Genomic DNA, 14,205 nt, shown 5'->3' on the forward strand with positions numbered 1-14,205 from the left:
GAGTGCCCGGCAGAAGGCCACACCAGCTCATGACCCCCTACTTCAGGAGGGGAAACTGAGGCACACGGGGTGAAGTGACTGTCCATGTCCTACAGGCAGACCCTCCCCCAGCTCATGCCCATAGGTGTGTGTGGTGGGCAGGGGCAGGAGGCACTGGCGGAGGGGTGGGAGGTGGCGGTCCTGAATTTACTGGGCATTTGATGCAGAGCCCAGGAGGACAGGGTTTGCCCAGACCCCAAGAGGCTGAGAAAGCCGCTGGTGCCCCATCCCTGCTCGCAAAATAAATCACTCCACAGCCATTCTTGAAATCATCTTTATATCGACCTATAAAAACCCAGATTCCATCCTGAGAAACACAAAAGAAATACTAGCAGAAATAATATTAACAACATCAAACACACTAACTCCTACAAATGCCCAGAGGCTTTTGTACACCATTCACACTGGCCAGCTCCTGGCCACAGTACCTGGAACGAGGGGGACAAACCCAAGACCTGGCTTCGAACTCCATCTGGCCCCCAGATGCATGAGGCCAAGTCAGGCCTGGGTCTGCACCCTGGCGGGTCTCTGTGGAGGCCAATGCCCAGGGAGTGGCTGGCCCCATGTTTTCCTGGCGGGGGGCAAGGTGCCCTGCAGGGAAGAGGATGGACGGGGCTGTGGTGGGCAAAATACTCCCCACCCTCCACCCCAAGATGCCCATGTTCTGACCCCTGGAACCTGTGACTACATCAGGTTCCAGGCAGAGGGGTGTTAGGTTTGTAGGTGGAGTTAAGGTTGCTAATCAGATGACCTTAAAATAGGGAGGGATTATGGGATTATATCCTTAAAATAAGGAGAGGGATTATGTAGATGGGCCAAAGGTAATCAAAAAGGTCCTTAAATGTGGAAGAAGGGGTCGCACCTCAATCTGAGGTCTGTGACGTGAGAGGATTTGACTAGCCACTGCTGGTTTTGAAGGTGGAAGGGGGCCACAGGCCAAAAAATACGGGCAGCCTCAAAAAAATGGACAAGGTAAAGAAATTTGCCTCTAGAGCCTCCAGAAGGGAGCAGCCCTACTGGCCTGGGACTAGAGTCTGACATCTGACCTCCAGAGCTCAGACATAAGTTCTTGTTTTTAGCTACTCTGTAGAAATTTGTTCCAGCAGCAATAGGAAACTAATAGAGAAGCCAAGGAGTCAGAGGCCAGGCGTGCCCTGCCCAGACCTCAGTCCAGCGTCCAGGCAGACGGCTGGTGGAGGCATGGTGGAGGCATGCCGGCGGCTACCTGTGCGGGGGCGGCTGAACTTGAGAAGACCCAGGGGCTCGTGGCCCTCAGGCCCATCCTCAGAGGACGCTGTGGGGAGTGCAGAGAGGGGTCAGCGTCTGAAGTGTGGGGCTCGCGAGGCCACGCGGAGGCGCTCTGATGCTGGCTCTGCTTCCCACCGCCGTGTGGCCCCACATGCGCCTTTCCAGGCCTTTTCTTCTAGTTCTGCCTTTGATTCCACAGATTCGCTGAGCCCGTCTCCTGGCAGCCCTGGGCCCAAGGAGGCGGGGTGGGGTAGGCCTGGGGAGCTGGGAAGGTGCTCTGGCCCAGCCTTAGGGGGTTCTGAGGCTGCAGGGGGCTCCCGGACAGGTGACCTGGGACCCCCGAGCCCACGCTGCCGGCCTCCAGTCCTTCCAGTTTCTCGGGTGTCATGTTGGCAGCTCCCACAGGGGGCGCTCCCTCCGCCGCGGGACTGTGGGCCATCAGGAGCCTGCCCAGTTCGGGTGGTCCCAGGCCCTGCACCTTGGCCAGGGCGGGGCGAAGCAGCAGAAGGCAGGGAGCCTGTGCCTTCTGGGCCATAAAGCCAGTGCTGAACAGCCCCCACACGCGGTGGTCACTTCCAGGTGTCCGATGCTCGTGGGCGCTCATAAGCAGGTCAGGCCCCAGGAAAGGCTAGCCGACCTTTATAAGCGAAAATAAGGACTTGAAGGGCTCACGAGTCCCTGTGTTGACACTGACATCCAGGATGCTTCGGACGCTCCTGACTTCACTGCTTGACAGGTTCCCCTTGATGGCCAAGATGGCATTCAGGTGGCCTTTGCTGCAAGGGGAGGCCCCATCAGTCCAGCCACTCTCGCGCAGCCCCGCTCCCTCCCGCTCCCGGCCTCCCAGGCTCCCAGCCCAGATCACAGGGCCTCCTATGTCTTGCCCAGGAGGGGCACTCTCCGCCCCCCACGCCCCAGCAACACCGGCTGCCTGTCCATCCCTAGAGCACCCCAAGCTCCTGCTCACCTCAGGCCTTTGCACTGGCTGCTTCTGGAATGCTCTTCCCCACACTCTGCTTTAAGTCTGAGTCAAAATCTCACCTCCCCCAAGAGGCTTTCCCATCTGTCAAGTCAGCACCTCCTGTGATTCACAACCTTGGTCACACAATCATGTAACCTGCATGTATTTCCTCGCCTGATATCTCACTTCGAGTCCTCGGTGGGCTGTAAACTACATGAGGGAGTACTGAGACCTGGGCTGTCTTGGACCCATGACATCCTGGGGCCTAGAACAGAGCCTGGCACCTAGACCGCTCAATATGGGATGGGTAGATGGGTGGATGGATGGGTGAGTGGGTGGGTAGATGGATGGGTGGGTGAGTGGATGGGTGGATGGATGGGTGAGTGGGTGGGTAGATGGATGGGTGGGTGAGTGGATGGGTGGATGGATGGGTGAGTGGGTGGGTAGATGGATGGGTGGGTGAGTGGATGGGTGGATGGGTGAGTGGGTGAGTAGATGGGTGGATGGGTGGGTGAGTGGATGGGTAGATGGGTGGATGGGTGGGTGAGTGGATGGGTAGATGGGTGGATGGATGGGTGAGTGGATGGGTAGATAGGTGGATGATGGACGGAAGGATGGGGGTGGGTGGGTGGATACATGTAGATAGGTAAGTGAGCATATGAACAGACAGGCGGGTGGGTAGGTGAGTAGATGCATAGAGAAGTGCTCACATGGGTAGGTGGATGAGCGGGTGAGTGTGCAGGTAAGGGGACAGCTTAGCCAAATTCTGGATGAGGCTAAGCTGGGTCAGTCCAACTCAGCCTGGCTTGTTCATACTATCCCTACCATGCCAGAGGGCTCAGCTCACAGAAACAATTTCCCTGGCTCACCAGATTCCCAGGCAGCCAGGAGACAAGCCTCCTCCACTCCAGAGCAGAGGACCCAGGGCATAGACCCAAGCCCCCCGGTTCCCTAGGCTAAGTGGTGGGCCCAAGCTCCACTGCCGACTTGCTGTGGCCCGTAGCAGGTTCCCGGGCTCTCTGGCCCATGTTCCCTCCAAGGGGCAGCACCACAGAAGGCTAGAGCATGGGCTGCGCAGCCGCCCTTCCTGGCTTCATCACCCTGGCTCTCCCACTGCCTAGCTGTGTCTCCTCGGACACACTCCATAAAGTCTCCAGGCCTCGTGGGCAACATGGGCAAGTAAAGCATCAGCTCATAGGGTCATAGTGAGGATCAGACGAATGAGCCGCTGTAGAGATCTTAGCAGGTGCCCAGCGCACAGTCAGCACTCAGGATAGGTTAGCTGCTGGGACCGGAACTGCACCACCATGGTCAGTATCAGTGCCCTGCATGCCCACTGAGCCCTTGTTCTCACCTGAAGTCGGGGTACCAGGTTGCATAAGTGGCCACCTCGATCTTGATGGCGCTGAGGTCTTGCAAGCGAATGATCTCAGCGAGCTTGGGGAGGGCGTGATGCAGCCAGGTCGCCGGGGAGCCCTGCAGGCACAGGCCTGGTTGGAGGCGGATGCCTCCTCACAGAAGGGCACCCAGGGGCCCACAGAGGTTCAGTGCAGAGCTGATAGGTTTGGAAAGGCTAGAAGGGGCTGTCCAGGCCCCTGAAGGGTGCAGCCATCCCAGGAGGGTGGGGAGGGCTGCCGGGGCTTACATTCTGAGTGCAGAAGTGCTGGATGAGGTCGGCATTGGCCTGGACGTGTGCTGCCAGTTGCTGCTGCTGCTCTGCTGTCTTGAGGACCAGGCTCCGCTTGCTGAGACGGACGATGTACTCCTTCACCAGGTGCAGGTGTACAGCCTCCATGAGCTCCTGGACAGGAGAGCAGGCAGGGTTGCGTGAGCCATCTGCAGACGCAGAGCTCACTGCCTTCCTCAAAGCCAGAGAGCCAGGGATCCAGGGAGAGGCAGATGCCAGAGCCAAGGGGTGCATGTGTGTGTGGCTCTTTGCATGTGCGTGTTAGCATGTGCGTACAGACTGCTCCCCTGACTCCCCTGCCAGGACCAGCCCTCAGCCCAGCCCCTTCTCACCTCCCGGAAGCAGTTGTGCAACTCCAAGGACTCAGGCAGCCTTTCACCCACGGTGGCGATGATTTCCTCCAGGATCTGCGCAGGGGCCGCCCAGCGGGTCTGTGTGAGCCTCTTGAACAGCGGCTGTAACAGGAGACAGGATGTCTGGTCACGCCCTGGAAAGGAAGGGGCACTAGCCCCTGACACATACATGCAGACACATGCACATGCAGACACAATCACACTAACACATGTGGCCCCCTGCAGGGGTGAGGGGGACTCCCCAGAAACCCAGGCGGAGCTCGGTCCCTGTTCAGACAGGAAGTGGAGGTGGGGTTTGCGTACCCTTCTCCAAGGTCAGCCAGCTGCAGCCCTGAAGCCAGGACGTAGTCTGTCTGCCCTGAGGCCTTTACCACTACCCTCTTCTTAAATAAATAAATCCCTGCTTAAACAAGGCCTGGTGCTTGGCTGGGCCTATGAGCCCCGGGGCCAAGTCACCCAGGGTCACCCCCAAAGCCTCACCACCAGGGTCTCCTGCTGTGGGCAGTGGAGACAGGGAGGCCAGGAGGCTCCCGCGGATGGTGGGTAGGAAAGCCTCCCTTTCTTCCTAGGCAGATGTGCCTCACCCTCCGCTAAAGGGTTTCTGCGGCCTTCTCGGCCCACAGCAGAGGGGGCAGTGGCTCTGAGCACCACAGCTGGGAACTGGGCCTGGGGACAGGGCACAGGCAGGAGGGCCTGGGGAAGCTGGGGGACAGGTGTGCAAACCTGGGGACGGGACTGCGTCTAGCTGGGGGAAGCTTTCCCCCCACACCCTCCCAGTCCTGGGGCAGCCCTCTGAGGCCAGGCTGAAGTGCTGGGGGAAGGTCGAGAGCCCTGGATGGCCCCCATCACTGGGGCGGCACTGGCCTCATGGCAGCTGGCCCTGGCACATGCCAGCTCTTGGCTCCTGCCCTGACTCCATCCAATAGCACCCTTTCAGGCCCTCCTGTGCCGCCGGGGCTGGGCTCAGCGGGTCCCACGTGGGAGGAGGTTCCAGCTACCTTGAGGTCCCTGAAGAGGCTGTGGAGCAGGGTGTCAAAGCCGTGGCTCTTGAGCTCACTCAGGGGACCCAGCAGGAGGTCCTGGGGTATCTGCCACTTCTGCTCCATGCATGTCCTAGGACAGGAACAGAGGCCAGAAGGTCACACCAACCCTACCCAGCCTACAGCCCCAAACCCAGAAAGCCAGCTAGCTGAGGCCACGTCTGGACTCAGGAACCCTCAGTGGCTCCCCATCCCTGTGGGGGGCCCACCTGTGCTGCCCAGGCAGGGCCCAGCCTTCCCAGCCCCAGCACACAGCCGCATGGCATCCTCTTCCAACTGAGGACAAGCTGCTCAGCCTCTCCACACCTCAGTTTGTTTATCTGCTTAATGGACATAGTCACTGGACCTACTTCTTAGAGGTGCTGTAAGGATAACATGACAAGCGAGCCATTCGCAGGAGGGCCTGAGCGTCCTGCACTTGACACGTGTGCTGCGCAGAAAGCCCTGGTCACTCCTCACCTGCCTTGCGATTTTGCATCTCAAACCGCACCCCCTGCACCTCCCTCCCACCTGGCAGCTACACTTGCTCCCCAACAGGCAGGTGGCCCAGGGATTCCCGCTCTCACCAGCCCTCCCAGGGCCTCACCGGAAGGTCAGGCAGGTGTTGATGTTGGCGATAACATTGGCCCTGTAATTTCTCAGCTGTTTGCTCTTCTCCAGAAATTCATCAAAGGCGTGCTGGTAGCTGGTGAAACCAGGAGGGGCGCATGCGGGGTGAGCACAGACGCCGGGGCGATGGCAGCCCCCCCGCGTGGAGTGCTCCTCTGGGGGCCAGGCCCACACAGAGCTTCTGGAGAGGGTGCCCCCACCCTGCTGCCCCGGCTCCTTCCCCGACCCCTGCTAAAGCTGGAAGACTGGAGGGGGTGTGGGTGGAGGAGTCCTCAGAGGTGGAACGGAGCAGCCAGAAGAACTGGGGGTGCGACTGGGGGTGTCACCTGAAGGGGAGGTCAGGGTCTCAGTCCCTCAGGGGCATCCTCTGTGAAGCCCCACTGGGAGATCTGCTGAGTGGGGATGGTCAGATCACCTGTGGCTCTCAGTGGGTGCCCAGGTAGGGAGGGAAGGGGACACAGGACTCCTGCTCATGATGACAAGACACCTAGGGACAGGGAGCGGAGGACACAGGATCCCCACCTGGGGTACAAGGGTGGCTCACAGAGGTGGCTACAGGGGTCCTCTCCCTTGTACACGTGGATACACACCCACCTCCTCAGGAACGCAGCCAACTCCACAAGCAGCACGTGCTTTGTCTGCATGCCCAGGTCAAGGGTGATGCTCTCAGCCTTGGCCTGGCCCTGGGAGATGATCTGCAGGGGTGAGGGCTGAGCTGAGCAGGGCCCACCTGGGCCAGGGCTGGGGCAGGGGTGGGGGGAGCATGCTGGAGCAAAGGGGTGGTGCTTCAAGGTGGACGAGCAGGTGTGCACGGGGGTGATAGGCGTGGGCTCTGCACAGTGCACCCGAGCACAAGGGGCAGGTGGCACTACCTGGAAGATGTCAATAGCCAGTTCACTGTGGCAGTGGCCGTCCAACCTCTGGGGGGCCACATCCTGGGCCCAGCGCTGTGACTCCAGCTCCAGGGCACGGGCCATCAGCTCCCTCATGCTGGCCTAGGGGCAAGAGAGGCAGGTTGGGGTAGCACGGAGCCCATGCCCTGCCTGCACGGAAGTCCCTGTGAGGCTCCCTGCCCGAGTCCTGCCTCTGAGCCTCCCCTCTGCTCCTTTCCTGCACCCCCCCTGCCCTGACCCTGGTGCCGGACTCACCGCCTCGTTGGACAGGAACGTGGACTCCAGCAGCCGGACCTGCCTGGGGGGCAGGAGGCTCCCGAGCCCCAGTCTCTGCAGGTCATCTGCCAGCTTGGGGCTGTTGATGATGTCACTGCAGAGGGGGACTGGCATGAGGAAAACCGCACCCTCTGGGCACTATCCCTCAGTCAAGGCTCACCTTCCCAGCCTTGGTCTCTGGCAGGCCCAGAACTCAACTGCCCTCCAATCAAATGCCAGCCACCCTCTACCCCTGCTTCTCCGTCTCCTCCATCTGCCAGCCTGTTTCTGGCCAAAAACCTTAAAATCACCATGCCTCCTCTTAAGCCCACTGCCCCACCCACTACTGTTCCAAAACATCCCCCACAAAAGTGATGGGCCTCAAGCGACCCGGCCCGATGCCCAGCCCCACCATCTCAACTAGCTCAGTACAGGGGCTTTCTCCCTGACTCCCTGCTTCCACCTTGACCCCAACAATCCTGCACCCACCCAGCAGGCAGAACCACCTTTCAGGTTTGACCTCCCGCTCTGAGGCCTCACCTCTCACACAGATTAAACCAACTCCTCATGGCAGCAGCCCTGAGACCAGCTGGCGTAGCAGCCTCCTTCCACCCCACCCCCTCAGGCACTCCATCCCTGCCTGCAGCATCCGGCCAGCCCTGTGCACCCCACCCCCAGGCCCACACTGGGGCCCCTAGAGGGTGGGCGGGTCCAGGCAGGACAGGCTGCCCCCTTCCCACCGACCAGCTCCTTGGAGGCCGAGGCGTCTGGTGCCTATACAGGGTCGTGGAGCCCCAGGACTGCACAGCCCTGGCGCGGCCTCCGGGGCCTTTGTCTGCCTGGAGCCTCAAGAATGACCCTGTCTTACCCTCTGGGTGCAGTGTGTTTTTCTGCTCCCTGCACTCTGGCCACACAGCCTTTACAGTGCCCACCCCCTCCCCTGGACACCCCTCCCCAAGGCTCTGTGCCTCAGTTTCCTGCTGTGCTGACCCAAGCGGGCCCCAGGCCAAAAGCCCCCTGTGTCACTGGACAGGAAGGCTGAGACACAGAGGTGCAAGCGTGTGGCATTTCTTGGTGAGTCAGGACAAGCAAGAAAGAACTGGCTCAGGAGCTGGCCTGTCTGCCCCTCAGCCCCTGCCCTGTGCCAGTTTCCCTGGGCGCTGCTGACCCCTCACCACCCCCGCCACGGGGCCCTTCCTCGGGTCCTCCCCACTGAAGGCTGACCCACCAGCATCAGCTAAGCCCACCGGTCACTCAGATGCCTGCAAGACCCAGACCCTCAGACACCCCTCACTGTCTGCACCTCTGGGCTTCCTGCAGGCTTTGCCCTTGGGGCTGGAGTTGGCCCCTATAGGAACCCCTGGCCACCCACACCCCGGGCATTCCCATGCAGCAGAACAGGTCTCTCCCAGCCAGCTTGTGCAAACAACAGGCATGCCCAGGGACCCGTGGGGTCTGGGTGAATCAGGGGGCGCCTGAGGCTCTACCAGCTGTTCCCACGTACCCTCCCCTGGCAGAGCCGGCCTCCCATCTAAGGATCTCTGGGCCTCAGTGGCCAGAATACAGCTCTGCCCAGGACTCACTTGCTGACCCTGCACAAGGCCGCATGGCCCTGCTCCACTCCTGTTCTCCGTGCTGCGTGGGAGGCCCCCATAGCCTGCCAGATACATCAGAACACAGATGGACTCTGCACAGCCCCCACAAGGCCTCGTGGCCCAGCCTATGGCCCTGGAAGGCGCTGCCTCTGCTGGGACCACTCCCCCGTCGCCCCTCTCCAGGCTGGCCCTCCCGCCTCCTGGCCGACTCCCGTACTTCCGTTAGGCCCTGGGCTGCCCCGGGGGCGCGATGCCTCTGCCTCCTCCCCCCTCCTCCTCTGGGATGGCCGCCTCAGCAGACCCGGGCCCACTCAGGGCCTCTGCCCTGGGACCCCACAGCCCCGGGGCCTCCTCTGACAGCCCTTCCTGCTCTGGAAGGTCGCTGCCTCCTGCCTCCCCAGGCTGGGAACCTATGGATGAGTACGTCTGTGCCGTGTTCTGCACCTCGGTTTCCCCGGCTGTGGACTGCCACTGAGGCCCACGAAATTGAGGATTCTAGGAGCAAGGCCGACCCAGCGCAGGCCCCACGCCTGAGTTCTCCCAGGGGGCTCTGCTCCCAGTGACCTCGCTAAAACCCCTCCGTGCTCAGCCGACACGCCCTCCTGCAGGCCAGCGCGCAGTGCCCTGAGACCACCCAGCCTGGCGTGGCTGCTCACTTGGGGTAGAGGTTCTGCACCCAGACCAGCACCACGTAGGTGTCGCGCTCGCACAGCTCGAACTGCGCCACGGCCGCCAGCTGGGCCGCAAAGTACTCGTGGTAGCTCTCGGCGTAGGCGGCCACCACGTCGAACTCGGCGGGGAACAGCGGTTTCAGCCGCTCCACCACGGCCTCCAGGTCCTCCTTCATCGTGCGACCCATGTGCAGGAAGACACGCTCGGCCTCCGAGCGGCTGTCGTCGTCCGCGGCCGCGGCCGGCCGCCGGCCCAGCCGTTCCTCCGCCGCCTGCTCCACGCCACGTCGCCACAGCTGCAGCCAGCGCCGCGGGCGCGTGGACGCCAGCTCCGAGGCCGCGGGGACCCCGGCCGGCGCCTGGCGGTCCTCGCGCTCCTGCTCGGCCAGCACGGCCAGGGCCTGGTGCAGCCGCTCGGGCGCCGCGTCCAGCGGCCGCCGCAGCAGGCCGAGCACCTGGTCGCGCAGCAGCGCGTACAGCGCCTCCACTTTGCTCTGGCGCCGCACCAGCTCCTCGACGCTCGCGCCGCCCGCCGCCGCCGCCGCCTGCAGCTCCCGCTCCAGCGCCAGCAGCGGCCGCGCTGCCTCCAGCCGCCCGCGCTCCAGGTCGGCCTTGAGCTCCTCCACTGCGGCCAGAACTCCGCGTTAGGCGGACAAGTCACCTCCCACGGCGCCCACGGGAGAGGAGGCTGAGCCCCCCGGGAGGTGCAGGGATGCGCCGAGAGGCCGGTGGGTGTCCCAGGCAGGACCGGAGCCTGCTGGGCCCACTCCCAGCCCCAGGATTAGGGCGCCCGGGTGGAAGTCGGGAGGGCAGACGCCTCCAAGCCGACCTTGCGTGCCCTGTGCCCTGGGTGAGTCCCGGCCCTGCGCAGCTCTGACCCGGGACCCCTGCCCCACCCGGGGCCCCAGCCGACCTGTGGGCAGCTGACCGTCTGGACCCAGCCGGGACTGGGGCTCGCCCTCTGGCTTTGCTGTGCTGGGCTGGCTCTTCTTCTTCCCTTTGGAGAAGACGCTGAACATGCTGGCCAGTCCTTTTGGCTTCTTCCTCTCCTTCTTCTTCGAAGCCCCTTCCTCTTCCCTGTCTGGGGCTACCCTGGCTTCCGGGGGCAGCACCAGGTCCTCAGAGGAGGCCCCCGACATGGAGGCCTCTGAGTCTCCCTCTGACGTGGAGGGCAACTTCTGGGGGCTTCTGGGGAAGTCAAGGGCCCCTGGCTGCTGGCCTGGAAGGCCTTGGAAGAAACTTATCTTCAGCATCACCGTGGCTCAGGCCTGCAGGTTGGCAAAGGGAGGAGAAACGAAAGAGTCAGTGCTCGCAGCAGACAGGCCCCCAGCTCCCGGCTCCCAGGCCCAAGGACAGCACCCTGGAGGCAGCCCTGAGCATGTTTGATCTGTTATCACCCGTATGCCCACCAGGGCCCTAGACATCTGCAGGACCAGAGAGGCACCAGCAACTCATCCCCTCCCTGGTCACCAGTTTTTCAGCAGCCACAGCTCCTCTTCTAACACCACTCACCCCGCCCGGGCTCCTCCCGGAGCAGTCCCAGGCAGAGAGGAAGCTGGGCCTGCCAAGCCTCCTAGACGCAGGAAGACTTCACTCAGTTTTGGAAAATCCTTCCTTGACAGCCCACCTTCTGGGCAGTGAGGACTGCAGGGCATGAGCGCCACCCTGGATCCTGAGGCCCTGGGGGAGGAGGCAGAGTGTGGGCTGCTGTCCCGTGGCACCGAGCACCAGAGCTGGGCAGAGCCAGGGGTCCAGCCCCATCCTCCACCTTGGCCAGTTCCTCTCCTGCCCTGTTAAGCTGTGGGGTCAGAGGGACACTTCAAGCACAAACATGGTTGCTGCTGCTGGGACCTCAAGAGGAGCAGAACCTGACCCCCTACCCTGGCCTTGGGGCTCAGGTCTACAGAAAGCAGTGCCCCCTCAAACTTCAGGGGTGGGAAAAGACCTCAAAGAGACTTTCCATGCCAGCAGGGAGAAGGGGCTCTGTGAGCCACAGGCTGGCTGCGGTCACACAGTAACTCTGACCCAGGAGAACAGGCATCCTACGTCCTGCTTCACCCTGCCTGCTCCCAGACAGGGTGACAGCACTGTCACCAGAGCTTCCACTTTCTGTACCCTTCCTGGGTGCCCATCCCATCTCTTCCTCATTGTCTTCCAGGAGGGTTGTTGTTACCCTCATCTCACAAAACTGACCCAGGGAGGCTTAAAATGTCCCCGTGGTCAACAGCTTGGGCTTGGTATGCACCTGGCTCCAGGTCAGCCTGCCTCAGTATCCCCCACCACCTTGCAAGCTGCATGCAGAGAGGCCAGATGCCGTGTGTAGCTAACAGCACCCTCCCCAGAGCCCTGACCATTGTCAGAGCAAGGCAAGAACCAGTGGAGGGGAACATGGCTGAGCCTAAGGGAGAGGGCAGGGCAGGACTAGGAATGGGGGGCAGACAGGGCTGGCCTTCCCAGTAACTGGGGTGACCGTCCTCCATCCAGCTGGAGTGCCTGCCTCATCACCCAAGTCATGACTCATGCAACACGATGGCTCCCCCTTATGAGGCAGATGGGGTGACCTCTCCTTCAGCAGGAGAAAAGGGGATGGGGTGGGAGGTACTTGCTCAAAGCACGCAGTGACATGGAGGCTAGAAGGAGGCCTGTCAGGCCACAACCCCAGCAGCTCCCCACCAGCTCAGCCCCCTGTCCCATTGCCCCAGGGGCTCATCTTAAACTTGAGCTTGGCCAGGGCCACGTGGCAACCCAGAAGCCTGGACCCCTCCTACTCCCACCGGCCTCACCACGTGCCCATGGCAGAATCCGGTACTGCTGGGCTCAGTTGCCTCCCTTGTGCCACTTGCATTGAGAATCCCTCTCTAGGACCAAGCAGGGGGTGCTCTGGGGAGCCCCAAAGCTAAGGTGCAGGCCACCAGGCCCTTCTGCCCCAACCACTTGCTGTCCAGCTGTGTGTCCCACCCCATTCCATTCTCTTGCCACGCACCCACAGGACCTGGGGTGAAAGACACGGCTGCCCCAACCAGCTGTGCCACCCACCAGCCTCACCCCTGCCCCCACTGCACCACATTCTGCAGTCCCCACACATGCCAGGCTCCATCGACCTCCAGACCTGGCTCCTGCAGGTCCTGGCATGGCATCACTGCCTCCTTGCCTGTTCCTCACCCTCACAGGCCCTGTAGCAGGCCCCTGGGCCCCATCCCAGGCTGTGACTCTCAGAACTGGCTGGTGCAGTGGAAGAGAAACGGCTGTGAGCTCAGCCGCACCACTCACTAGAGTGTGGACCAGACACCCCCCTTTCTTCACAGGCCTCCGTTTCCCCTTTAGTGAAGTGGGGATGAGAATCCCATCTCACAGGACAGGAGAGGCATTCCGTCAAGCCCCAGCTCCAGGGTGGGCACACTGAGACAGAAAGGGGCCTGCTCAGTCATACCCGGTGCCATTGCCAGTGGCCCGACAGCGGCACTCAGCCCCCAGGCCTCCCAGCTCCCCTCAGGCACACACCCTCTACTCTCCTTCCCGGGTCAGGGCTCTGAGGTCCACAGTCTCCCACGGCTTAGCGCCTGGCTCTTCTGTCCTGGGCCGGATAGGGGGTCAGAGTTCTCCCCCAGATGAGGCTGCCCAGGCACAGGCAGGCCAGCCGCTGGTGGCCTAGGTCACACAAGCCAGCCCCGGCTCCCCGACACGGCCTCAGCCCTTCCAGGCGAAAGGAGAGACCCCGCGCCGTTCCTCACGCCCCCCCCACCTCACTGCGGTTCTCGGGGCAGGGCCGTCTGCGCCCTGACGCACAGCAGCCCAGTTTCCAGCAGCCTCGGTTTTCCTAGAAGGGCTGCGGGGCCCTGGGTCTTTCGGAGCCATCCGCGTGGATGGTGCCTCGGCCGCGCCGGCCGTTCCGTCGGGGAACCCGGCCGCAGACTCCGGCTCGGGGCGGACGGGCAGCCGCGCGGCGCGGTGGGGGACGGACGCACGCAGGACGGAGGTCACTTACTGTGTCGGCCCGAGCCGCCGCGGTCCCGGCGGGGAGCCCGGCGCCGCCTGAAATAGTCTCAGGCTCCGCCCCCGCCCCGCCCGCTGCAACCGCGGAAAACCCGCGGGCCGAGGCCAAGGCTGAGCGGCGCGGCGGCCTGGGTCCCTGTGCCCGGTGTGGCGCGCGCTCCCGGGAGGGGCGGGGCCTGCCCAGCAGAGGGTGGGGGGCCGCTGGGTCCCACGCTAACTGCGGAGGGTTGGCCCCCTGGGGAGAGCGTTCTCACCCTGGGTGACGCTGTGGCCGTCGAGAGGCCTGGGGGGCCCCTCCTGGAGGCAGCCCCCCAAGGAAAAAGGGACTTCAGGGGGGCCAGCTACCAACAAAGCACCTGTGTAGGGGGAGTGTCTCCCATGCACACTCATTATCAGGCTTTGCTGGAACTGGGGAAATGACTCAGAAAAGTGATTGCCGGAGGCCGCACAGGCAGCAGTAAACGGCGGAGTCTGAAGTCCCGTAGGTCTCCCCACGAGGCACCCTCCCTTCCCGGGACTGGGGCTGGGCCGGTACGGGCTCCGGACCCCAGCGGCTCAGGCGGGAGAGTCGCTCAGGCCGGCTTCGTCCTCACTCGGTGACGCCCTGGGCAGACCACACCCCTGTCCGGGCCTGTTTCCCCACCTAAGCCCTGTTTCTCGGGGTCTGTCATGGGGCAGGGAGGGGGTGCTGGTGAGGAGCACCCAACAGCGCCTCCCCCTCACCCCACTTCACAGCCTAGGAATCCCTGCCTCTGGAAAGAACCGTGTCGGCCAGGAATTTCCCTGCTGGGCACCAGCTTCCCTTTTCTTCCTAGAGCCTCTGCCCCTCCCTGCCTTTTGTCTGCCCCTTGCCCGTCTCCC

The 14,205-nt window shown here is 62.8% G+C and overlaps 1 protein-coding gene across 3 annotated transcripts; it reads right to left on the reverse strand.

Annotated features, from left to right (window-relative positions):
- Positions 1-299: 299 nt before the first annotated feature.
- TNFAIP2 (TNF alpha induced protein 2) lies at positions 300-13,489 on the reverse strand. 3 transcript variants are annotated; one of them, XM_036991791.2, is made up of 13 exons: positions 13,337-13,489; positions 10,864-11,031; positions 10,265-10,619; positions 9,337-9,976; positions 7,086-7,200; positions 6,810-6,932; positions 6,532-6,632; positions 5,915-6,013; positions 5,287-5,401; positions 4,268-4,390; positions 3,894-4,049; positions 3,603-3,724; positions 300-1,924 (listed from the first exon to the last, which is right to left on the reverse strand). In XM_036991791.2, exons 3-13 carry the CDS (start codon positions 10,602-10,604, stop codon positions 1,888-1,890), a joined length of 1,971 nt encoding a protein of 656 aa, XP_036847686.2. In that variant the 5' UTR covers positions 10,605-10,619; positions 10,864-11,031; positions 13,337-13,489; the 3' UTR covers positions 300-1,887. The 3 variants fall into 3 exon arrangements, with proteins under 3 accessions (XP_036847686.2, XP_036847683.2, XP_017500993.3); XM_036991788.2 differs by having other exon boundaries at positions 300-2,063; XM_017645504.3 differs by lacking the exon at positions 10,864-11,031 and having other exon boundaries at positions 300-2,063; positions 13,337-13,483.
- Positions 13,490-14,205: the final 716 nt, after the last annotated feature.

The sequence above is a fragment of the Manis javanica genome, chromosome 8 (genome assembly GCF_040802235.1).
Source record: "Manis javanica isolate MJ-LG chromosome 8, MJ_LKY, whole genome shotgun sequence".
NCBI lineage: Eukaryota > Metazoa > Chordata > Mammalia > Pholidota > Manidae > Manis > Manis javanica.

Coding starts and splice junctions, on each gene's coding strand:
- TNFAIP2 (XM_036991788.2), bottom strand. CDS start 10,604: ATGCTGAAGATAAGTTTCTTCCAAGGCCTTCCAGGCCAGCAGCCAGGG. Junction 6,633..6,809: donor TGGCTATTGACATCTTCCAG/GTAGTGCCACCT, acceptor TCACCCCTGCAG/ATCATCTCCCAGGGCCAGGC. Junction 3,725..3,893: donor AGCACTTCTGCACTCAGAAT/GTAAGCCCCGGC, acceptor CTGTGCCTGCAG/GGCTCCCCGGCGACCTGGCT.